The sequence below is a fragment of the Phocoena phocoena genome, chromosome 16 (assembly GCF_963924675.1).
Source record: "Phocoena phocoena chromosome 16, mPhoPho1.1, whole genome shotgun sequence".
NCBI lineage: Eukaryota > Metazoa > Chordata > Mammalia > Artiodactyla > Phocoenidae > Phocoena > Phocoena phocoena.
In genome coordinates, this window is record NC_089234.1 from 41,168,226 (window position 1) to 41,193,486 (window position 25,261).

At 34.4% G+C, this 25,261-nt stretch overlaps 1 protein-coding gene across 8 annotated transcripts in view; it reads right to left on the minus strand.

Annotated features, from left to right (window-relative positions):
• PCDH15 (protocadherin related 15) overlaps positions 1 to 25,261 on the minus strand; it is a 714,536-nt gene that overhangs the window by 266,567 nt on the left and 422,708 nt on the right. For all 8 annotated transcript variants that reach the window (XM_065894178.1, XM_065894175.1, XM_065894174.1 and 5 more), the window contains 2 exons: positions 16,218 to 16,411; positions 8,305 to 8,437 (listed from right to left, as the gene is read on the minus strand). In XM_065894178.1, the coding sequence (XP_065750250.1) occupies positions 8,305 to 8,437; positions 16,218 to 16,411 (327 nt within the window). The remainder of the gene's footprint in view (positions 1 to 8,304; positions 8,438 to 16,217; positions 16,412 to 25,261) is intronic.

The window sequence follows — 25,261 nt, forward strand, 5'->3', positions numbered from 1 at the left end:
CGGGTTCGTGACCCAGTCCGGGAAGATCCCACATGCCGCGGAGCGGCTGAGCCCGTGAGCCATGGCTGCTGAGCCTGCGCGTCTGGAGCCTGTGCTCCACAACGGGCGAAGCCACAACAGTGAGAGGCCTGCATACTGCAACAAAAAACATTCTCAGTTTACCAGGCATACAAACAGGCCACTTTGCCCAGAGGCTATAGTTTGTCAATCTGTGCTCTACTATATCTGTTCTTTATTTTTGAAAAAATCAAACACTGTCATCACTTCAAGTCACTTATTTTTCTACCACTGCTCATTTTCAGAAATATGTCCATGTGTCAATAAAATAGAGAATTGGTAGCAAAAAAAAAAAAGAGGGCAAGGAGAAAGACGTTTTAAATCAAGGAACAATTGCCAAGACTTATTTTCCTCTAATCCCAATCCTTCACCCTTACAGGAACATGATGTGTGCAAAGAGGGTCTTATCTTTACTCCATTTCCATATATATGTTTGTTATCCATTTTGCAAAGTGTAATTGAACTTTCCTTTGGTATGACCTTACCAGCAATAGGTGAATGGATCATTTGATTCAAACTTGTTCATAACTAAGATTTGTTCTCTATAGTCAGTCATAAGCTTACTGCTGATAAATGGATATTTTGATTATTTGTAGAAGTATGAAAGAAACTAGGTTTTCCATCTTGAATAAGCCATGTTAGAAGCAATGTCAAGGCCTCGAAAATAATACACTTTATCATTTTGCTCAACTAGTAATGCAGGAGAGTATCACAACTAGGAATCTAGGAATGGAATGAGGCAGGTCCAGAGTTGACTGTTTTAAATGCCAAATGCTACAGGTTTGCACCTCCATGGTATCTCCTAAATATTTTTCCCCCTGTTCTTTCATTGTAGGTGCAGAAGTTAAGACTTGCATAATCCTTATACTCAGATCAAATAAGGAATCTCAACTTTTGGGTAACAAATTAACTGGTTTTATTTCTTCCAGGATGCTATCAGGCTATTGCATTGATCACCTCCATTTTTGGTGTGTAGCTGACTTCATCAATAATGTCTCAATAAAATCTGTAACTCTTACTTAGCAAAACTGTCTCATTTTTATTTGTATGATGCATTCCTCTTTATTTTAAAACAAATTATGTTTCTGGGGACTTGGAGTGAGGAGAATGTGATCTTCTCACTCATTAATTTTTCTTCCTTTCAATATCACTCTGATGAGGGAACAGAAAGGTTAGAGAAGGAAAGAAAAGAATCGCCTGTATTGGATTGCACCAAATTATTGTGGACTGGTGCCAACAGACTCCACTGTTAAGGGACACGGCCCCAAGCAGCCATCTTAGGAATTGGTCATACCTTGAGAAATTCTTCCGTATCTTCTACAGAACGCACAGTTGGTGGCTTCTTGCTGTATATCTTGGTGTACATGGCTTTTTTCTCCACATGCTGCAGCCCCCTTAGTTTTTATTTATACTTAAAAGCCTCAACTCTGAAATGTGTGAACCTAGGCAGGATCCATCTCACCTACAACGCTGGAAAAAGTCTTCAAGGGAGCAGTTCATGCCCTCTTGCTGACTGCCCACTCCATCGTGACATCTCCTTCCAATGCCCTTTCCCTTGTAAATGCACTGACTCAAGTCTAATCAGCCATTCAATTAGAGAATGGGATGTCAATCTCCCTTTCTTTCTTGCGTATTTTCTTCTCTTAGTCTAAGACTAAGAGAAACACTGAGTTACTAAACACTGGAGCACCAAAAAATTTACCCTCATCTATTTCTATGGTGAAGTTTTCCAGGACTGTTGGGGTATCTCCTACCTACCCTTGGATGGTATTCTACCAAGAACCAAGAACTCTTTGAAGTAGAATCTACGAATTTAATTTTTTTTTCCTCAAATGTGCTTTATCCAGGTTATAATCTAATTTCTATTCTATATCCTCTATGTTAGAAAGGATAATAACAGTCAATTACTTTTTCCTTTAACTACTTCTTCCTGAGACCATTATACTAAATCATATCTTCTCTCAAACTTTAGTATTTTTTACCCTCATATAACACCATAAAATTAACCTTCAGAAAACACAGAACTAATGTAATATAAAACATATCCACCCCCTAAAAAATGGGAAAAGAATAAAATTTAATAGTTTTTCTATAGCCTAGCCCACAATATTGTGATATAGTAGATAGAGCTAAAACAGAAAAAAACTACTCTGGCTCACAAATCTTGCTGTTTCTGAGGTGCAGTTTCCTCATTTGCCAGATAATGAAGATAATAATATCTAATAATATTGGCCTATTTATTAGGGTCAATGATGGCTATAGGGGAGCAAAATTTGTCACTCCAGATTGTGTCTCATTGGCATGAGTATTAATTTAGGTTGATTACTTTTAAGACCCAAAAAACTCAGGAAGAGCCTTTGACCTTCCCTCTAACTGCCTAAAAGAATGTAGACAGAGGACCTGTTCCAGGATGCAAGCTACCCCCATCAATAACTATAGTACGAGCTAGGTGTGTAGACAGGGACGAACATAGCAAAGTCTGTTAAAATTCCTCTCTGTGTCCCACTGTCTCTGACTCATCCAGCAAACATTTATTTACCAAACATTTGCTCTTCCATATCCATGTATATAGCCTTCCTCCTCTCTGAAGTCTCAAACCACTACCCCCAACATTTTCTTTTGTCATTAGTTGAAGATGGTATTTAAGATGAGAGTTTCAGCTATTTTGGTGAGTTACTCAGTTTTCCTGGGTCTCTTCCATGTATAAGTGTTATTAAATTTTTTTTTTGATTCTCTCCCATTAATCTGTCTCATGTCAATTTAATTCTCAGACCAGCCAGAAGGAACTGGAATGGTAAAAGAAAATTTCTTCCTCTCCAACATGACCAAATGACATGATGCATTATACATATGTTGAAGAGATATAACTTTTTTAGCAGGTTAAGGTAACTGACTTTCAAGACTGTAATCACAAGTTATAAGCAAAAACTTAAAAATAAAAGCAAATAAATTATTGAGAAATATTATGGTAGAAAACAAGGACAATTAATAAGTTGAATTAAGAGAACTTATAAAACATTCTGATTTGTCAAATTCTACTGAATCAACCAAAATTTTTTATTTATTTATTTTCTCTTTGCGGTACGCGGGCCTCTCACTGTTGTGGCCTCTCCCGTTGCGGAGCACAGGCTCCGGACGCACAGGCTCAGTGGCCATGGCTCACGGGCCTAGCCGCTCCATGGCATGTGGGATGCTCTCGGACCGGGGCACGAACCCATGTCCCCTGCATCGGCAGGCGGACTCTCAACCACTGCGCCACCAGGGAGGCCCCAACCAAAATTTTTTAAATGTATGTTTTAGTTTGTTATTTAAAACAATAGACGTGCACAGGATTTGGCATTTGGACAATTAACTTTTAACCTTCCATCTTTAAGAATGGACTATATGAAATATGCACAGATCAACTATTTCTAAAAAGATTGTTTATCAGTAAGCTGATTTTAAGGAGCATATATATTTTCTCTTTGTCCGGAAAGTGAAATAGGCAATATTCTGCAGTCGGGGTAGGGGTGAGGGTGATTAATAGATGGGGACTTCTGAATATTGAACAATGGTTATCAGCCAAACCATAAAGTGGCCTCAGTGTGGAAAGAGTACCTGTCCCCTAACAGCTTGAGTAGGATAAAGAACAGAAAATGGAGAACTTGCAGGGATACTTCAAGTACATAGGCACAGTGGGTAAGCACATAAACGTTTAACCATAATTCTTAGGATTTTGTCCTATCTTTACAGCTTCTTAGCCCAATGAGCTTGAAAAAAGAGCCGTTTACTTTTTGTGGCTCAGTTTCTGCATTTGTAAAGTTATGATGATAATAACAAGAGATCCAATTGCTTTGGGTTTATATAAAAATTAAATGGGAAAACATGCATGTTAAAGTATACATATTTGTTTATTTATATATTTTAGTATTCAAAATAAATATTTTGAAAATATTGGCAGTCCCTTCATAGGGAAAATAAGACATCCCTGCCTCACTGAATTTTACCATGAACTTGTGGAATTATTTGCCTATGTGAAGATTATACATTCTTGACCTATTAACTCAGAAGTATCCATGTGAATTTCTTTGGCTATGGGGAGAAAATATATGGATAGATATTACACGCATCACTCCTGGGTAACAGCAAATAACTAGGTTTTGTTTTTTATTCTGTTGTGTTGTGTTCTGTTTTCCACAGCAAGCATTGCCCTCAATCAAGAGATCAGTAAAATTCTAGACACATGCTGTTTCATCAGTCTGAGCTGTAGCTTGTAACAGTCACTGCCAACTAGTGATAGGCATAGAATGTGAAATTTGGCAATAAAAACCTAGCTATTTTAACTGATTCACAATTTAGTACTTAAAAGTGGAGTGTGCCATAACAAACACCCAAAAAATAAATAGCAGTGACATCAAGAGAGAGGAAGGTAGTGAGGAAACTGTTATTGGATGCTGTAAGGATGGGAAATCATGTTAGGCAGTAGTGAATCATTTAGCAAAACTGCTGTTTGCAGTAACTTGGAAAGCAAAAGCTGTACGAAAGGCAGTCATGGCTCTTGACATCAGACTTAACCATGTAATTAGTGTCTGCTTCTAGTGGAAGGACTACACATGATTAACCCACTAGCAGCCTTGTAACTTGGTTTGGTGGATGAAATGTGGGCAGAAGGGTCCTGTGTCACTTCTGGGAGAAACATTATGAGAGGGCATATGGTTTACTGTGCCTCTTTTTTCACTCTCTCAAAAGAACAACATTGCCACAGATAAAGGCTGAAGTTGAGTGAAAATGATGAACAGAGCTGGAACTGATTCATGATGGACATAACAGTGTGAGTAGGAAATAAACTTTTCAGTTATAAATTGTTGAAATTTTGAGTGTAAGTGTGTGTGCATAATATAAACCTAGCTGTCCTTACCGAGACGATAAGGAAACAACTTAAATAGTGCCTGCCCCATTAAGTTACACTTAAGTGTTATTATATAACTATTATTATCATATGAGTATGAGAATGATGGAGATGGTATAAGAAGATTCTGTATGTAAGAAAGGAGGATTATTCTAATGGTAACAGGGCTGAGTCAAACACTCAAAGAGAATGTGAGCCATAAATTATAAGGGTAACTTGGATGGAAACAATGCTCTTGTAAAGATAAATAAAAAGCTGAGACTTATTGTATTTGGGTATAATACATAGTGCTATTTGGTAGCACTGGCTCATCTTTAGAGTGATGAGAGTAGATCAAAATTTCAAGGGACAAAGATGCAGGAAGCTGTTGGAGTCAACACATTTTAGTGATTTAAATCTTGGAGGAAATTGGCTCCATGTAGAGGGGTATTATGGTAAAAGTTTAACAACTGGCTCTGGACTGGAGGGTACTGATTTGTTGCATTTGCTAATTTCTGTGGCATAAATACACCCACCATGGCCAATTGCAAGCTATCAATGTGACACAACTCAACACAAAGCTGGGGAGAAATGCTCACAACTTGCTGTCACGATCTCAGAGCCCGCTCTGGCTCCAGCACACCAGTCTTACAGGCTTCACTGGCAGGTCAGAATTGCAAAGGAGGAGCATGCTTAAGAGCAAGATGTGACCAAATCTGGAAGAAAAAAACCCACCTAATACTAACACTGATCAGCATAAGTTCGAAAATTAAGAGTTCTTAAATGGGTAACATTTTCCTCCACTAAATGCCATCAATACAGCAGCCAGGCAAAACAGCCTTAACAGGCTGAGGAAAATCACAGCCTCCCAAACAACTTTTAGATAGAATGAAAGGAAAATACCTACAAGGGGAAAGGAAGTGGGGGGTGAACAAGGATTATTCTCTGAAAAGAAACCACTTTTTTTTTTTTTTTGTGGTACGCGGGCCTCTCACTGTTGTGACCTCTCCCGTTGCGGAGCACAGGCTCCTGACACGCAGGCTCAGCGGCCATGGCTCACGGGCCCAGCCGCTCTGCGGCATGTGGGATCCTCCCAGACCGGGGCACGAACCTGCGTCCCCTGCATCGGCAGTCGGACCCTCAACCACTGCACCACCAGGGAAGCCCCAAGAAACCACTATGATCTCAGTCAAAACAGATTATTTTGAAGTCAGTCTGCTGTTATCTTCGAAAATATATTTCCCCACAAATCTTGTCTTTCTAAATTGAGCTATGAGTCAGCAGTGGGTAGTGCCGTGTGTGAAAAAGAGAGGATGTAGCCAGAAGTACGTCTAATGCATTCTGTTATTACAAGTCTTTGGAAGAGTAATTTGATGGAAGCTTTTCAACTTTTAGGTCACTAGTTTAAATTCAGTCTCAGTTGATCAGGAGCAAAAGTGTATGGTTGGTGGCCTGTGAAAAATGCCTTGATGGTGTCACCCTAGTTCTTTCTAATAGAGACTGCCACTTTGTAATTGGCACCCTTTATTTTGCTTCTACCAGAAGCACAAAGGGTGAATAGAAATGTCATTTCAAGTATTTTCTCAGATTTTGTACTAGAGATATTTGAGATATGAAAAAGGCCAACTCCTTTTCATCTCTAACTCACAGGTAGAATTAGTCTCCTATAATATGGTACCTAGATATTTCTGGGATTTATTGAAACAAAACCTGAGCCAGCTTACAGGTAAAAATATATCTTACTCATAGAAAGTTAAATTATACAAAGGCACATTTTTAAGAAATATTTAAACGTAAAACATGTAAAATTTCCTGGCCTGAACTTACAAATCTAAGATTTATTTTTCTTTTCTTCTTGTTTAAACAAAATAAATCCCCATATATGTAAAGAAGGATTTTCATTATTCTATAAAGGTACTTGTCTTCATATTTGGTTTTCCATATTTTTTATCATTTTCATGACTTAACTAAATGTTTTCTTCCTCCTAAGAAACTAGGTTTTTTTTTCTTTTATTTTGACCATTAAAATCCCCCAAATTTCCTTATTACTAATATGTCTACTTTTGTATAATTTTGTTTCCCATCTTTTAATAGTAAATGAACAACAAAAGCAAATTCTCTCTAGTTGCCTGGAAAAAAGCAACAAAATAAATACGAGAGCAGAGGCAAAGAGAAGTATCTGGTAATGTCAACCAAATTTTTGGCAGCCTCAGATAATGAGTGGGATATAATGGAATGAACCTTGTTTTGGAAATAATGATAATTCAATCAGCTGAGTTAGGCCTCATTTAATTTCTGTAAGGTTCACTTTCCACATCTAGATAATGAGGTTGATATGTTTCATTATTTTTTACATTCTTTCTAGTACAAACATTCTATGGAATCTTCATTTTTATATCATCCGGGTTTGAGTGAGAGGGTGTCTGTATTCAGATGACATTGAGCAAGATGCCTTGTGTCACCTCATTTGATGGTAAAGATCGATGCTGGGATTTTCTTAAATCATCACATTTAAAATCTCTCTTAACCTTCAAGGCCAGCTTCCTGAATTCTCATGTCAACACCTCCTGCCATTTCCATATAACACCAGGAGATGATAAATCCTCTGTCCTCTGAACATCCATAGGTAAAATAATATGCCATGTTCTGGTCCTTGTGATTTTTATGGTAAGTGACAGTTATTATCAACACCACATGTAGCCCAACTTGAAGCTGTAGATTCAGTTGAAAGTGCAGCATTTTCTGGCCAAATGTGCTTTGGTTAGAAATGTATAAATTGAGAAAATCAAGCTATGATTCTGCAAGTAACTCATATGCCCATGAATCTGGAGCTGCAAATGGAAATATCACCTAAAGCTACCCCATTCATCGAAACAAATAAACTGAGGCACAGCAATTACAAGATTCGCCCATGGGCACAGAAGAAAATTGTCTGCCTCAGCAATAGAATGCCTACCATCAGCCGGTGAATCTAAAGTCATTTTCTATACAGAACACTGCAGCAAAAATAAATCCTGCTGGGGCAAAGGAATCCGAGACAGAAAATAATAGTCAGCTGCAGACTCTTTGGATGCAAAGTACAAAATATTCAACTGCATGTTTCCAATCCCTTCATTATCTCTTGTAATGATTGCAGCTAATCCCTGCCAGCTAACGTTAGTTCTTCAACAGTGGCAATCAATAGAATAGATTAGCTGTGAAAACCCACCATCCATATTATCCCTGCTTTCCTTTCCAGATGCTTTCATTCACTAGAGTGTAAACAGACATGTGAGGTTTTCTCCCCCGCCATGCACAGATATAAACCCACTAGCCTTCAAGGTTGTCGCTAGAATTTTCTTTTTTGTCGCTAGTATTTTATACATATATAAGGAGCATACCTGTAGATTTAATAAAACAGCGCCAACCCTCATGGCCTCACTCATTTCAAGGCTATACATCAGCTGTGGGAAGCGAGGAGGGCTTTGATTATTTGGAGGAAGCACTTCAATGTACACAGTGCAGATGGAGTGCCTGCAGAGAAAGAGAAGCAAACAAGAGGGGTAAAAATCTACATCACATTTAATGACAGACTGAATTTGATATTCTGTTATTGGGTTTACAGGAGAGGAAATTCTGAATTTTTATAGGAAATAATAAAATAATTCAAAATGAAAGGATGGAAAAATAAAGCTACCACCAAAAGATGATATTTTTATGAAATTATCTTAGTAAAAGGAAAAAAAATGCCTCAGGTACATGTTTTTCCTACTTAGATTAATAGTGTGAATTAAAAAGGAATAGCTGTACAAATAAAGCTAATAAATTAACTTGACTTCTGACTTTATTTTGTAATGCTTCTTTAATAGCAAAAAAATATTCTATAAATATCTGGTAATAAGAGTTGGTCTTGGGGCTCTATTCCTATTAAACCAGCAGAGAGAGTATTGATTAAAATAACACAAAAAACAAAATATGGGCTGTGTTTTATTAGTTTTGTTGCTGACATCAATGGCTTAATGAAATGCATATCAAGAGTCAGGATCATAAAGTAATCATTGTATAAAATAGTTGCAAACAAAACCAAGTCTGTTTCTAAGTCTTCTTTAAAGAGTTTAATATAAAAATTTAGAAACTAGATTTAATTGAAGCCTTAGGTTGATGGGCATTGTTTTTGAGGGATAAAAATATATTCTATTATTATAAGGACAAAAACATTAGCATTGACATAATCACCTTTTTTGGTATGTCTAAACTCTGAAATTTCTTTACACAGCAAAAGCTGAAGAAGATGTTCAAGGCTGGTACAGAAGAAACACTGGCAAAAATATATCAAATGAGACCTGCGAATTTACAAAATTAGTCTTCTATCTTGAAGCACATACCACCACTGCCTGAGTTGTATGCTTTAAACTTATTTTAACAAAATCATGCCTTTTTATTCAAAACACATTTCTTACAATTTCTATTTGGGGGCTAGAATTTTCTTAAAGTAGCCCAAAGCTCTTTGCATTAAGTGCATCAATTAAAAGACACGGTCACCAAAAACATTTTTCTGAGATTATTATTCTATAATACTTTACTTTGAAAAGCCCTTAAGAGAAATACAGATCATAGGCACTGAAAACAATTTTTTAGCTTATCACCTTATATCACCTTATATTATGCCAAAGGCCAAATTGTTTCTGAACATATTCTCAGTAGAATAGATACCTATAGAATATTAAGCACCTCTAAAAAGCTGCAATGACTTTAAAAAAATTTCATACTTAAATTCATCACAAAATTGTTCCAAAGTAATCTCATTTTAAATTAAAATCTCTTAGACTTCATAATCAGTTAAAGTATCTGCATTCTTTCTTGCTCTCATTTTATCTCATTATTAAAATTTGCCAATAAAATTAACCAAAATATAATTGCTTTTCTTTTCAATTTTGTTTTACAACTCGTGCTTTAAGGATAAAATGTTTAAAGTAGATTAAAATGGATGATGAAATGCTGCTTATAAACTTAGAGGTATTAAGTTTAGCTTATAGGTACTATAATGGCTAGATGAAAAAGAAAAATATCAGCAAGTTATAAATTTAGTGTGCAAAGAGTCCCACTCTCATATTGTAGGAATACATTAATTGTCAATATGAGGTGGGCCTATTATCCTCCCAGGTGGTGATCTGGTTCCAACAGCCATCCCAAGATATACACTATTGCTGATATTACCCTTCATAATCCTGACTTTTTTTAGTGTCTGTTATTTATCAAGTGATTTAAATATTTTATAAATCTCTTCCTTTTTGCTGCCAGCACATTCTCTATGCGTAAGTCTTATAACATTTACCCTATACCACATTGGTAATAATCCTAGCTGAGTGACGTTGAGCACTGGATTCGTAACCACACATTCCTGGGTTAGAATTTTTATGCTACCACATGTGATCATAGGCAACTGACTTCTTTCAGTTTCACCATTTCCATCTGATAATTAAGAATAATAATATTAAGATTAGCATAAGGACTAAATAAGATTATACGTATGGTGTGTATGTGTGTGTGCACATGTGTGTATGTATATATAAGTATATACACACAAAGAAAAACAAATTTATCAGTTATTATTGTTAACTGTTCAAAATAAGGCTTCTTATTCTATTCTGTGGAATGAACTAAATAAGCTTATATTTACCTTATCAACATCCCTTAAAATATTTTAGACATTTTAATCGTATCTTTTCACTTTTCTTGGCTAAAAACCTACAGGCACAGTATCCCCTCTTGCCTCCCCAGAGTGGAGTGTGGTAGTGTTAGGGTTCGGACATATTGGATCAGAATCTTTTGATGTGGGACCACAAATCTACATTTTCCATGGATATACAAGGTTTTTCTCACACACACTTGATTCAGAAGACCGTTGTCCCAGAAGTTCATGGGAAGTATAGCATGTAGACTCACGTGCTTTTTAAGTTAGGAGCCCAGGGGATTCCTCTACAAACTGACCTAAAACTCTCCTTAATAAGCGTGGAGGCAAGAGATTCCCTCACTGATTAACATTTTCTTTTTGACATAGAACACACCTGTACCCCAAATTCAAAGCTTCTTTTCAAAAAGTTAGAGCGTTCCTGCTTTTGATATTTAGAACTTCAGCTTACTGATGTGGAGTACTTTATAAAATCTTTACCAGAATATGGGTCTCTTTCTGCTCTTAAAACTATAATTTGTACTAAACTTATTGTACTTTGTATATTTCCTTATTTTTCCCCCTTTGAATATTTTCCCATTTTAGAGGGTTAAACTGTTTATATCCACAGCACTACAATAAGGACCTCTAACTCAGATGAAGCTTGTGTCTTTGCCACAGAGAAGAAAAATTTTAAATGCAAAACAAAAAGACTATCCCCAAGGCAGAAGACAGTGAACATGGTCCAACATGACCGTCTCCTTCATCTGCCCTTACTCCTTTGCTTCCTTTGCTCTTTTCCACAGTAATTCAAATGCTAGAATTGCTAATCATGTCCCCCACCCCCACAAACACACACTCCTGGATCTTAGAGTTATTTGGGGAAGATCATAACTCAAGGTCTTGCATTTTTCATCTTTAACATCCTGACACTTCCCTACAATGTGTTTAAATAAGCACTAACCTTCGTGATAGCTATTGCCTTCTAAAATGCTATCTCCTTTTTATCCCTGATGTCAGCATAGTGTCAGAGTTAGCTTTCCTAAAATGAAATGCCAAGAGTATTAACAATAAAATGATATCATTAATGCTGTAATAAATAGTAGTAATTCAACAGCATTGATCAAGCACATAATAAAACAGGACAGTCATGAGGTAAATAATAAATTATAATAAATTCTATGTGAACACTTTGTATTACATTTTATAGCTAGTCTTAAATGCATAAAACTGAGAATCTATATAATACCAATTTTATTTTTGTAATATAGCCAGTATAATGTAGATAACTCTCTATTTCTAAACATAAAAATCATAAAGTTTGTATTTCGCATTTGGTCATGAGGTCAAAGTAGAACAAGAGAGGTGATGTAACTTCTCAGATAATCGTATGATTTTAAAAGACCCTAGAAACCATCTAGTTTAACTCCCATTTTACAAAAGAGGATTATAAAATCAGAAAGATTAAGTGACAGATTCAGGGTTATGAAGTTAATTAGCAACAGCAGATAAACTAAAAGGCAAGGCTTCTGTATTCAAAATCTGCCTGTCCTTTCTCCCCACATCCTACAAGAACAAAAGTGGGAGGTAAACTGAAGACATTTTAGTTATCTGATGTGTATTTCTGTGGGGAGTATAAAACATCCTTGGTTTGCAATGAAGGATGTCATCTCACAGGAAATCACAAATTTCAAGTCTTTGGATCAGGCTATAATATTACGATCAATTTAAATTATTTATATCATGAATAAAACTTCATCTATAACACTTTGTTTTTAAGAACAAAATAAAATATGAATATAAAGAGGTTATGAAGATAAACCTAAGAACCTTTAACTTCAGAAATGGTATAATTTTTAAAAAGATAAAAAGTCGTATTTTTTGGATATATTTTTTGGACAATATCATTGTCCATATTTTTTGGACAATAGTACACAGTGGTACTGAGGTGATGTCCTTGACCCTTAGAGGATTGCACAACTGTATGGTAATTTTCTTTTCAATGTGTCAACATACTCTACAGGGTGTCTATTTGTAACTATATTTCTACATTGTCTCTAAGATGAAGGTTCTAGGTATTTATATTGCTTTCACTAGTAGACTTAAGACAAAAACCTTATCTTTTCTTCCTTTGTCTCCCACCAACATAACACTAAAAAAGCTGTATTTACATTTCAGTGTTTACAGGTTCTACTTTACTATTTTGGAAGTACATACAGGAATCCATAGGAGCAAAAATTTCAGACTTAAAGCTAAATAAGATGTCAGAGAAATTTCTCAGGGGAAATTACAGGGACAAGATGTACTTAGGTACATGGTATTGAGAGGAGACTGAAGGGGACACAGGCAGAAGTCTAACTAGAGACTTCTAATTAGAAGAGGTTTTCAACACTAGAAAGAACAGTGGCTTGGACTGCTATGTTAATAATGAAAGTAGGGGGATTTGTTGGTTTCTGAATATGTTTTTAGGGTAGAGCTTAGAGTTGTTGCTCAAGATTATATATGGAGTTTGAATGAAGGATAAGCATTGAGGATGGCTCCAGGGATCTTCAGCCAAAGTGACTGCAAGTTTGGAGATGCTTTATACCTACCACATATTGGACATTGAAGTCACCAAGCATTTTGACAAACATACTGTTGAAATGAATGCCAAGCAGACTAGAACTAAACTCTTCTGCAGTGACCTGCAGGTCTGTAGATAACAGTGGGAGATGAGTATTTTCCTCTATAGAGGAAAATACTATTGATCTCTTAAGAATTCTTAATCTTTGGGATTGATTTTGGTAAATCATATTTTCTTGAAAATTATCCATTTCATCCATCTTTTCAAGCTTTTACAGCTATTAAAGCAAAGTGGTCTTTTCATGATTCTTTAAATTTCTTCTATGTTTTTTCCCTCTCAGAATTTATTAGGTAAAGTTGCACTTTCTCCCACTTTTTTTGATTAGTTTAGCTGATAGTTTATAAATTTATTTATGTTTTTATTTATTTATATTTCAAAGAACCAAATTTGGATTTATTGGCTTTAGAGATGTTTACAACTAATTCATAGTCATCAAACTTATGAATTCATTTTTGTGTTTCTTTGTGCTTTTTGCTTATTTCACTTATGAAGTACCATAATAACTATATAAAGCCTTCACAAAAGATTCTCAAAAAGAAAAGCATGGACTAATTTCACTAAATAAAATACCAACAAATATAATCCAGCAGTTTATTTCAAGATTAAAATACCAAGGCCTACTTGGATTTATATCAGGAATGAAAAATAGATTTATTATAGGAACTGTATTAAGATCAATCATCCTAGCACTGGCTCAAAAAGAAAATTCATTATTGTCTTCATAGCTGAGGATATTTATTTGACTTGAATAAATGACCATTCTTATTTTTAAAAAGTCAATAAAATAAGAACAGAAGAATGTTTTCTTAACATAATAAAATATGTTTTTTAACCATAAACCAATATAATAGGGAAATGTGGGAGGTATTCCCACTGAAATCAAAGTCAAGACAAGCATTTTTATTGGAAGTACTAGCAAATGAAATTAAAGGGAAGAAAAAAAATAGAAAGACATCAAACTATCACTACTTATAAAATATATTCTTGGATAACGTAGGAACATGAACTGGAAAACTACAAAAACATAAGAGAATTAAATAAGAATGTGGGTTAAAATTAATATAGATTAACAGCTTTTACATATGTGTCAACCAACTAGAAGAATGAGGAAGAAGAAGTCTATTTACAATAACACCAGAAGATGAGAAACAACCCAACAAAAAAATGTATAGGACATATATAAAGAAAATATTTTTAAAATAAAATCTACTAAAGGACACAAAAGAAAACATGGACAAATGAAGAGACAGAAAATTCTTAGAAAGATTCAACACCAACAATGTATAATTTAACCCTAAGTAATTAATTTATAAATTTAATGTGTTGCTAATAAAAATATGGTAAAAAAACACACTTAAGTAGCTTATATAAAGTCAAAGAAAAAAATTAACAGAAAGAGGAACCAGGAAATTTTTAAGGAAGAAAATCAATGAGTTAATTCACACCACTGTGTTATAAAGCATAGTTTAAAATCTTAACAATTAAGATTGTGTGATAATAGCTCATAAAAAAATAGGTGAAGTAATGGAATAGTGGAGAAAGTCTAGAATCACATTCAAATACATAAGCAAAGATATAATAAATGTAACATCTCAAATTAATGAGTAAAAAGATGAACCAACCGATATATTATGTGAAAAATGGCACAGTTGCCTGAAAAAAAAAAATACTGCTGGATCAATACCTCTTATTGTACAGTAGGATAAATCCTAAATGCAACAAAGATTTAAACATACAATATGAATACACAAAGTCACTAGTAGAAAACACAGAATAATTGTAACCTGGGTTTAACAAATCAATAGAAAGATGGGCAAAGATTATGGACACAGAGTTCACAGAAAAGGTAATAAAAGTAGAAAACATAGGAAATATACTCAAACTTACTCATAAGCAAATGGATAAAAAAATAAATACTATTTTTTTAACCTATCAGGCTGGCAAAAATCCAGAAGTTTGATATGACACACACTAGGGAGACTGTTTAGAATTAGCCATACTCAGACCAGGCAGTTAGAATTGCAAATTGTTATAAGCCCCATAGAATACAATTTGGCAGTTCTCTCTAAAACTTACAATTGTATGAACCCTTTGGTCTAAATTCTGGGAATTCACTGTACTGATATACTGGCACATATTCAAAATGATGCGTGTTCGATGTTACTTATTTCTTCATTGTCTGTTAAAGACAGACTGACACGTAAAGTCTATCAACAGTGGATTTCTTAAACTGTATTACATACATATGAAGGAACATTATGTAGCTGTGATTAAAAGTTTTTAGGGAATTATCAGTATTCATCTGGAAAGAACCCTAAGATACACTGTGAGGGTGAAAAATAAACCAGCAAGGTTCAGCAATGTATTAATATTAACTTCATATTTTCTTAAAATGCATACTGAAAATCTGGAAACAAACAAGAAATCAATAAAAGGGATATCTCAGGGATATCTCTTGGGGGTGGGCAGACAGATGTAGTTGTAACAGTTGGAAGTCTTTTTACTTTTTTCTCTCTTACTGTCTGTCTCTCATATATATCTATGAGATTATATTACATATACACAAATATATAGATAGATTTTCTAGATAAATTGTATATGTGTATAAAATTTTTTTAAATAATTACTCTGACACTGAGAGTCGGCCTCAAAACCCTGAGACATCACGCGTTACATGTTATCTGTGACCTCTCACTGTGAGCAGCCTTGCTTTTTGCTAATAAAGCGGACACATGCCTCTAATATTTCCCAGTTCCCACTCCCCCTCCCAACAGAGACTTACATCCTTCACATCTGTGAAATCACAGTTAATTGTTTTGTGGTTTAATCTTGACTTTATTGTACTTTTCCCACAATTTAACCAAAGAAGAATATGCAGTTCCTGAGAATCCAGTCTCTCTGATTTTCTGATCTAATTTAGGTGTTATAAGATAAAAGAATGCTTGTGGCGCGTCTTAAACTTAATTTTGGGGTTTAAACTGGAGCGATGAAAAGATTGCATTGCTTCTGATATAAATTACCTTCTCTCTGCTGGAGGAGCATTATCCGCTGCTTGGATGGTGAGTGCGTAAGTCCGCCCAACTATCAATTCCACCCCCGGAGCGATGGTGATAAGCCCTGTTGTTTTATCGATGACGAAGTCTCCCTGAGCCCCAACCAGTATTTCATATGTGATCTCCCCGTTTGACCCTTCGTCTGCGTCGACTGCAGTGAGCTGGAATTGAAAATAACAACATAAATCCTCTTGGGACTCAACTTTCCACCATTGTGTCATTTTTTTTCACCCGACAAAAGAAGCTTGCTTTCAAGCACACACACACAAAGTAAGTAAAAAAAGTTCTCTCAGCATGTACACTCTTGTTTTCTTGAATTGAGGCTACTGTGTTCTAACGCTGAATCAATCACATCAGGAAAGAATTTTTTGTTCTTGTGAGAGTGATAAAAGATTTTGAATCTTGAAGACTATTTTAATTTCCTAAAGCAAAAAAAAAAAAAAAAGGAAAGCCTGTCCCTATAGGAATTTTTTTTTCTCTGTCTTATCACCTGTTCTTGACACATAAACACATATTAATAAGGACGGAGGCCTGGAAAAACTGAATTGCTTTTATTATTCCCATCCTTCCTTTGCTCTAATTTTTTCCAGTCTTAATGTTTTCCTTCCCATCTCCCAGGGATTCTCTTGTCCTGTAATTCTTTTTACTTACACATGGGTTTAGCAAAAATTCTTATCATCTTGTTCACAATGACTTATAAAGAACTGATAAGGCTTAGAATATTACCTTTTCAAAAGCAAACAAATGCATCTCTAATTGTAGAATATCTAATTAGAAAATAAGAATATCAAGCCCAAGAAATATTTTTTTTGAGAAAAGGGATTCAATTTAGAGTCCCTGACATAATACCACATGAGCATCTGTAAGGCTAAGTTGCACATATTCATAATCATTTTGGAGCAAATGATATGCAATAGTTAAAGACTATTTTAGGTCATTATATATGAAAAGAGAATAACCATTATTAATTTCATAAAGCCAAATTAAGGTCATTATGATTTAATATGTTAAATAAGCCTCATGGACTTCCTGATAAATATAAATTTACTTAAGGGGGCAAAAAAAAAAAAAGATTCTACTGGGAAATCTTATAATACACAGTTTACAAAGAGTCACAGAATTTTCTGTTTTCATCCTTTGACAGATAAAGAAAAGAAAGCTGGCCTCAGTTTACACATAAGAGGAAAGCAAAAATTTCCTGTTAATAAAACACACAGGGTTGTAATAAATAAAGCTGCAGAAAAAAATTTTCTTATTTATTGACATTACGTATTTCTTATCCATGAGTTTCACTTCTATAAAGTAGCAGTTCTTTGTCATCCACAGACTTCTTTGGGCAGCTATGGGACATTTTGGTGCACTTTCTTAGATAAAATGCAAGTGTACACATTTACCTTGAAACTTAAATTCAATGTCAGATATGCTGTGTTAATTAATGGCCCATTCAAAGGATCATGTTAACTATCCTAATGAAATGTAAACAAAGTACTTTACGCACCTCATCGTGCTCAAGGGGATATACTGTGCATAGCCTATTTCTATTTTTATTATACACTGCATTTAGAATGATAATGTGCATAGAAATAGCAGCAACAAAAATAATTGAGAGAAAAAAAGGAAATTTGAAAGAGAGGCATAAATTCAGCTAAGTCTGAGACTGGGTATTTGGGGGTGAACAGATGTGGCTGCCAGAAGGAAAGGCATTTCATGAAACGATTTTGGGACTTACATGAGGATGACAGACATAGTCCTAAAGGCAAAGGAGAAGGAAACAATTTGCAGAAAGTCAGAATGAATGATATATATTTATGGAGAACTATTCAAGCCAGACTCATTCTCTTTTGTGTGTGGATAAAATTAGAAAATTAGAGGACAGGGGTAGCAGAGGAGAAATCAATTTTGATTATAGTAAATCACTTAACACAATGTCTCAGGAAATCCTAATTAAAATTTAGCTCAAACTGTATTCAATATTAACATTCTTCCTGGGACTGAAATCAGCTAAAGGAATTTAGTAATAAATGGCAATGCATCAAGTTAAGAAGAAGTGTTGAGAAATGTGCTTAAGGGATATAGGTATTATGGTTGGTCTTATTTAACATTTTCATAAATGATATTGGAAAGGAGAAAGCTGGATGATAATTAAATTGAAAAAGGCACCTGTCTGGGAGGTGCTGTAAATACCAAACAGTACTGCAAAGCACAGGTGATAGAAACAACCCCAAAACTGCAGAGTCAGCCAACCACAGATAAGATAATATATTCAGGGAATACAACTAGTGCCAAATAAATCATTAGCAAGTAGGAAGTTTAACAAATAAGCCAAAAAATGAATTCTATGTTTGTTACTCAAATAGCTTTATACACATTTTCAGACTTTCAACACTAAGTAATAAAAGAGTGGGTCAAGAATCCATTTAATTGAGTCCCTATACATGTAAACAAAAATATTTTAAAGGAATTATTGGTGGTCCAAGATTAGAAAAGAGCAGAGACACTGACTCAGAATACCCTGAAAACGGTAACACCTTGTGAAAAACCCTGAAACTAAACTATGGTGGGGATTTAATTCAATAACAACTCAATGATCTTGTGATCAATGGTCTATGAGATTATAGGTATATAAAGCCCATTGCTAATTTAATGGGAAAATCTGTCCCGTAAATAAAAATGCTTTAATTTAATTTTTTTTCATCTTCCAGTGCATTTTAATCAAACTTCCAGATGGAAGCTCTTGTTAAAATGCATGGAAGATGAAAAAAATTAAATTAAAGCATTTTTACTTCTACGGACAGATTTTCCCATTAAATATATAATATTTAGCTGTATAAATTTCCCCACTAATCATGTTATCTTTAAAATAAATTACTACCTCTGTCCAATAAATTAAGCAGCCTGGAGTCACTAAGCAGACATCAGCCAAATGACATTCATTTCTTGAAAACATTCTGGGGGAAATACTGGAGACAGTCAAATGCTTACAGGAATCAACATGAATTAAAACTAGCACATTCAAAAAAAAATCTACAACATTATTGAGAGAAATTTAAAAGTATGTGGAAAGACAGTCCATGTTCATGGATATAAAGACTCAATATTTTAAGATGGAAATTCTTTAAATTTATTTGATTTATAGATTCAGTGTAACCCCTATCAAAATTCTATCAGGCTTTTTGGTGGAAATTGTCAAGTTAATCCCCAAATTATATGGAAATACAAGGGACCTAGAATAGCCACCATTTTAGAAAAGAAAAACAATGAAGAAGGAATTACACTATCAATTTGAAAACACACTATCTACCCACAGCAATCAAGATGTAGTTTCGACATTAGCTAGACATACAGATTAACAGAAGTCCAGAAGTAACCTCTTACATTTATAGCTAACTGACAAAATACCAAGGTAATTTATGGGGAAAAGGTAGTTTTTTGAATAAAACCTGCTGAGATATTTATATGCAAAAGATTTTTTTTAATGAACAGAGACCTTTATCTCACAGCATATGCAATATTAAAAATGGATCATCTAAATGTAAAATGTAAAAGCTAAAACTATAAAACTCATAGCAGGTGATATAGGAGAAAATCTTCATGAACTCTTGTTGGCAAAAGTTTCTTAGATGTGACACTAACAGCATGATACACAAAAATAGAAAATATTTGCAAATCATATAGCTGATAAGGGACTTGTATTCAGAATTTAATGAATATCAGCCATTTCAACGAAATATATTTAATATAATAAAACTTCAATATAACTAAAGTCTGCAACACGAGTGAGTAAACTATATATTTTAAGAATCATTATTTTGGTTATAAGTTTTGATTCTAATGCAAATGGGTTTAGGTAAGAAACTGTATGATCTTTAGTGAAGTTAAATTGTTTTAATATAAGACAAAATTATGTACAAATGTAAGAGTATATTTACAATTTTGAAAGGTTTGCTCAACAAATCTTTATCTGGTATTTGCTTAAAATACTAAACCCCACTAAGACCTTAAAAAAATATACCCTCAAACTTTAATCATGATATCACAAACACACATATACATACACACATATACTTACCACAGAGAACAATATCATTATTTGACATACAATAAATTGTCAAAGTCATTAAAATACTACATAGACTTATCCTAATTTTGTTTATAATATTGGAAATTATAAAAATAATTTTAACATATAACTCTATATGTAATGTTTATATGTCCTCCACAGGGTACTAAATAATACATAGGGCACATAGAGATATACACAGATAAGGCAGTAAAGGATATTATCATAAATGCTTTATATAATTCATGAGAATGAATTGATATTAATAATAACTGGATGACTTTATACAAGATTAATCATTTACAATGCACATATGGAAGTAGTTCATATAACCAATTTAATACAGCTGGTACTATTAGTAGCAACATTTTAAAGAGTAGAACACTGAAGTACAGAAGGATAAGCTATTTGTGCAAGGTTACATAGGGTACAAAGTGACAGAAAGGGACACAACTGGTTAATCTGGTTCCAGATACTATTATCCTTATTTAAGAAATGGTTTTTGTATTTTTAAAAAATTTTTATTGGAGTATACTTGATTTAAAATGTTGGTAACAGATACTATTATCTTTAAATTGGATTTAACATCAACTTTGCCACTTACAAACTTTGTGAATTGGGACCAATTTTTTATCAATGTACTAGCTCAAATTCTTTATAGAATCAGTCTGTGAACAAGGAATATTTTCATAGTAATTTCTAGCTCTAATATTCAATGACTTGTGACACAGCATTAGTAATCAGGAATGTTTTCAATGTAATGTATTTTTCCATATTAAGAGCAGTAAAGGGATAGCCTGGCTGAGGCTAAAAAGTTAGAGACTGTTTTGGAAAGGGCTATGGGAGATAATACTTTGTGTGTGGCAGAGAGAATTCTTAAGCCAAATAGAATGCATTTCTAGAATGAGACTCTTTCTAAACTAATTGAGAGCAAATTAATTGAGGGAATAAATTCAATGGATATTTGGTGAATCCCTACTGTGTGGAAATCATTGTGCTGACCACTGGTGGTTAGAGATCACTAAAGGAATTTATGGTTCAGTAGGTTAGACAGAGATGTAAAAGCTAACTTTAATGCAAGGCACAGTAAAATGTATGGGAGATAGAACTGCCACCTAGATATGTGGGAGTATGATGGAAAGAACAATGAATTCTGACTTGCTATGAAAATAAAGACTTTATTTAAAAAATAATATTTGAACTGTGTGTAAAAGAATGAAAAAAGGTATAATTTGGATTAAATTTTAAAACCTGAGAGAGCTATCAATAGGCATAGAACAGGAAGGATATTCTATGCTGAACAAACCCTCCATATAATCTCAAAGTTGGTTACATGGAGAGATGTAGCATGAGATGAAACAAAAATACTTGAAGTATTACATAGCTGTCCTTGACTACAAGGTGTGGAGATTAGACTCTTCCTTCAGTAGGATAAGGACCTATTTTGACTTGTGTCTGTGTTTCAGAATAAACATTTGTAGCAGTGAGATGGGGAACCTGCAAAAATACGGTTGTTAGAGTCGACTGTAGCAGCCTAACTTATGGCAGTGCATGGGCATGGAAAAGGAAATGATGACAGACAGGTACATTTTGAAACAACATTTTCAGAAACCGGACAATCGGACAATCACTGGGATGTATGCAGGTGAAGGAGGGAGAAAAGAAACATGACTATAGTTGCTGGCCTGAAGCCAGGGTAATCCAAGATCAATTGGACTCTTCAAAATATAATTGCCTCCAAAGAAGATAGGTTATATATGTTTGAGTCTCTCTCTCTGTGTGTGTGTGTGTGTGTGTGTGTGTGTGTGTGTGTGTGTGTGTGTGTGTGTGTCTGTGGGCATGTCTGTGTCTGTGTTTCTGTATCGGAAGAAAGATAATGTATTAGTCAATTTATCTTAGAGTATGTCCTGTTTTAGCTGCCTGTCAAGTATCCACCTTTCCACGTCCAACAGATACCTTGCCATGTCCAACAGCTTGATGCTCAGGTCATCACAGGACATTTAACTTTGGGTGACATGAGTACACATAAAAGTGATGATTGAAAACTTGGGAATAGATGAAAGAGAGGAAATTTATATAATGATTTTTGGAAAATGTTAATATTGAAAGATTGGGAATTGAACAAGAAGCCAGCAAGAAGTCCCTCAGCCACCAGACAGCTAGGATGAGAACCAGGGAGGTTTTCCATAAAAGGGTAAATTTGAGAGTTTTACATAGATTAAGTATGGAGAAATATTTACTTCTGTATTTGACTCATAAGAATTATGATTTTATATGATTTTAGTAGTATGATGTGAGCGAAGGCCAGATTTATAACTATGTATTAATTATGCATAAATACAGAATAAAATAATCTAGATTTATCAATCCAAATGCTTAAATACATCAGAGTTGGAATATCAGACTTAGATAGTAGCATGAAATCTTATCTGGGAAGAGTGTTTAGACCACGGCATAGGAGGATTTAAAAATGCTTATAGGCCAAGGGGAAAGAATCAATAGAGAGGAAGAGATTATTGTAGTAAAATAAAATTGAAAGAATGGAATAACTAGTGAGCACAGGTGAAGGTGAGGGGAAGGGGTGGACTTTAAAGAAGTGAAGAGGAGTAAGAAACATGAAAAAAGAAAGTAAGAACTGAAAAACAAGAAATATGGGAAGAGGTGCGGGTGACAATCAAAGAACGCCGCTCCATGAGGGACTCCATCTTAATAAATTAAGATTCCATTTTTCAGAGGGTACAAAAATATTGTTAAGGTTTAAGGCAGTTTTTCTCAAAATTAGCTACATATTAGAGCTGCTTTGTTTTATTAAATAAAATCTCTCCAAGTGAACCTACTATGTGTTAACATATCATTTAAATAAAAATATTTCAGGGTGTAGTCCAGGCATCAATATTTTTTAAAGTTTCTCGGGTAGAACTCTAATACTCAGGACTAAGAACCATTGATTTAAGAGAATTGTAGAAGTCTAGGAATAGTATCTTTGGAGTACAGACAGGATAGCTAACTACAAATAGTAAAATCTACATCTTTAAAATATTAATATTATATATAAAAATCTATATCTCTAATATAGAGCAATTGGTTTTTCAAGAAAACTAGCAATGTGTGAATGAGACCTTAAGACAACAGAGCGAGATATCATTTAGAGTCAACCTGGAAGATTTCACTGATGGCCTAAAAATTGTCTTTTGTGCAGCAAAAAACACACTGCATGAACTGAAGAAAAGAATCATACTCACTCATGCCAGTAATTTCTCTCTTAACACATGATGTGCTCATAACCTGATTACACTTAATTTTCAGTTGTGAAAGATGCAGCTGCTGTTTTATGGCAGTGCTCCCATAAGTGTATTTCATGAACCATACATGTCAGAATCACCCTGTTCCTTTTTACAATAAGCAAGCATAACAGATATAAAGTCAGAAGGCTAGTTTATAACTGAGAACTTTTAACAAGAACCTGGGTAGTACTCACATTTCTATGACCAACCGATGCACGCTTGTGGACAAGGAGAGCTACCTCATAATAAGAAGACAGTAGACTCAAATAATTATGTACTTACATCAGGCCAAGATAGTCTCATGTCTACACTGAAAATGATCTGATTATAATACTTAAAATCTGTTTTCCAAGGCTCTCTTTGCTGGAGAGTGCTCATTGTCTCCTTTGTTTCTAACACTTTCACTCCTTTTGACAACAGATTACTAACCAAAGAGGAAACCAGTTGATCTTCTGTGGAGTTAGTGAGGAAAGGCAGGTTATTGAACGGTTAGTGATGAATGGAGCATAAGAACCCATTTTATGACCCTTAAAATGCAGTTGCAGATCATGGTTCTGAATTATTTTGCTCTGTTTTACATTTTTTCTCTCACTGGGAAATCTATTTCCTTTTATTTCTAGGCTCTTGGAGGATGTTTTATAGCCACACCACTCTTTTACCACATACCAGAATAACATTAAAAATACTAATTAAAAAGCTTCATTTCTTGGCATTTAAATAAGTTAAGAATTAGAGGCACATAGACAAAAACAACAATCTATGTTCAAATAGATTTTCAAAGGGAAATATAAAAAATATGACTCTTTAAAGGCAAGGCAAAAAGTGTTTTATAAAGAGATACATAAGGGAAATTAACTCTTGTAGACTGCAAATGCCAGAAATAAGCTTTTGATCTCCCAAGGCAAACATTTTTGAGATACGGTTCCACCACATAACTGCTATCGTTTTCTTAGTTACACTTTCCAGTTCCCTGCTGGGGGTTTTTCTGTATAAACTTACTTTTATTTCCAATTATGTTATTATAGGGATGAGAATCAGATCTAATTAAATAAGAACATGACAATAATTTTCATTCCTTTATCTGTATAAACCATAATTTTACTCCCTATGAAAGAGTGCTTCAGTAAAGATAAATGGAGATCTCTAGGTCCATCAATTCACTAGAAATAAAGACCAATACACTTATTCCTCCCCATTCATTCAGATCTACTTGTTTACAGATCTTTCTTTCTTTCATCCTCAAATAAACATTTATTAAGCATCTACTAGTTTAGGCATCTACTATATGCCAGGCACTATGGATACAGAAACAAATTATAGTTGTGCCCTCAAGACAAATGGGTAAAAAAGGTGGATTTCATCAATATGACAAGTGCCATAACCAAGATATGAATAAAATGTACTGTGGCTGTTTGAAACCTTTTCCCCACTACCCACATACATGGAAGAGGACATTCACATGGATGCATTTTTAGGTGAATTTTCAGCGCTCAGTCTATAATGTTACCCCTTCCTATATCACTGAAGAAAGCACATCTTAATCCAATAAATAAAATAGGGGTAGCATTGAATTATCTCTAATTTATATTAACAATTATATCATGCAAAATAGGTAATAATTCATCCTTTGAACAAATATTTACTGCATGGCTAGTATGTCTGGCATG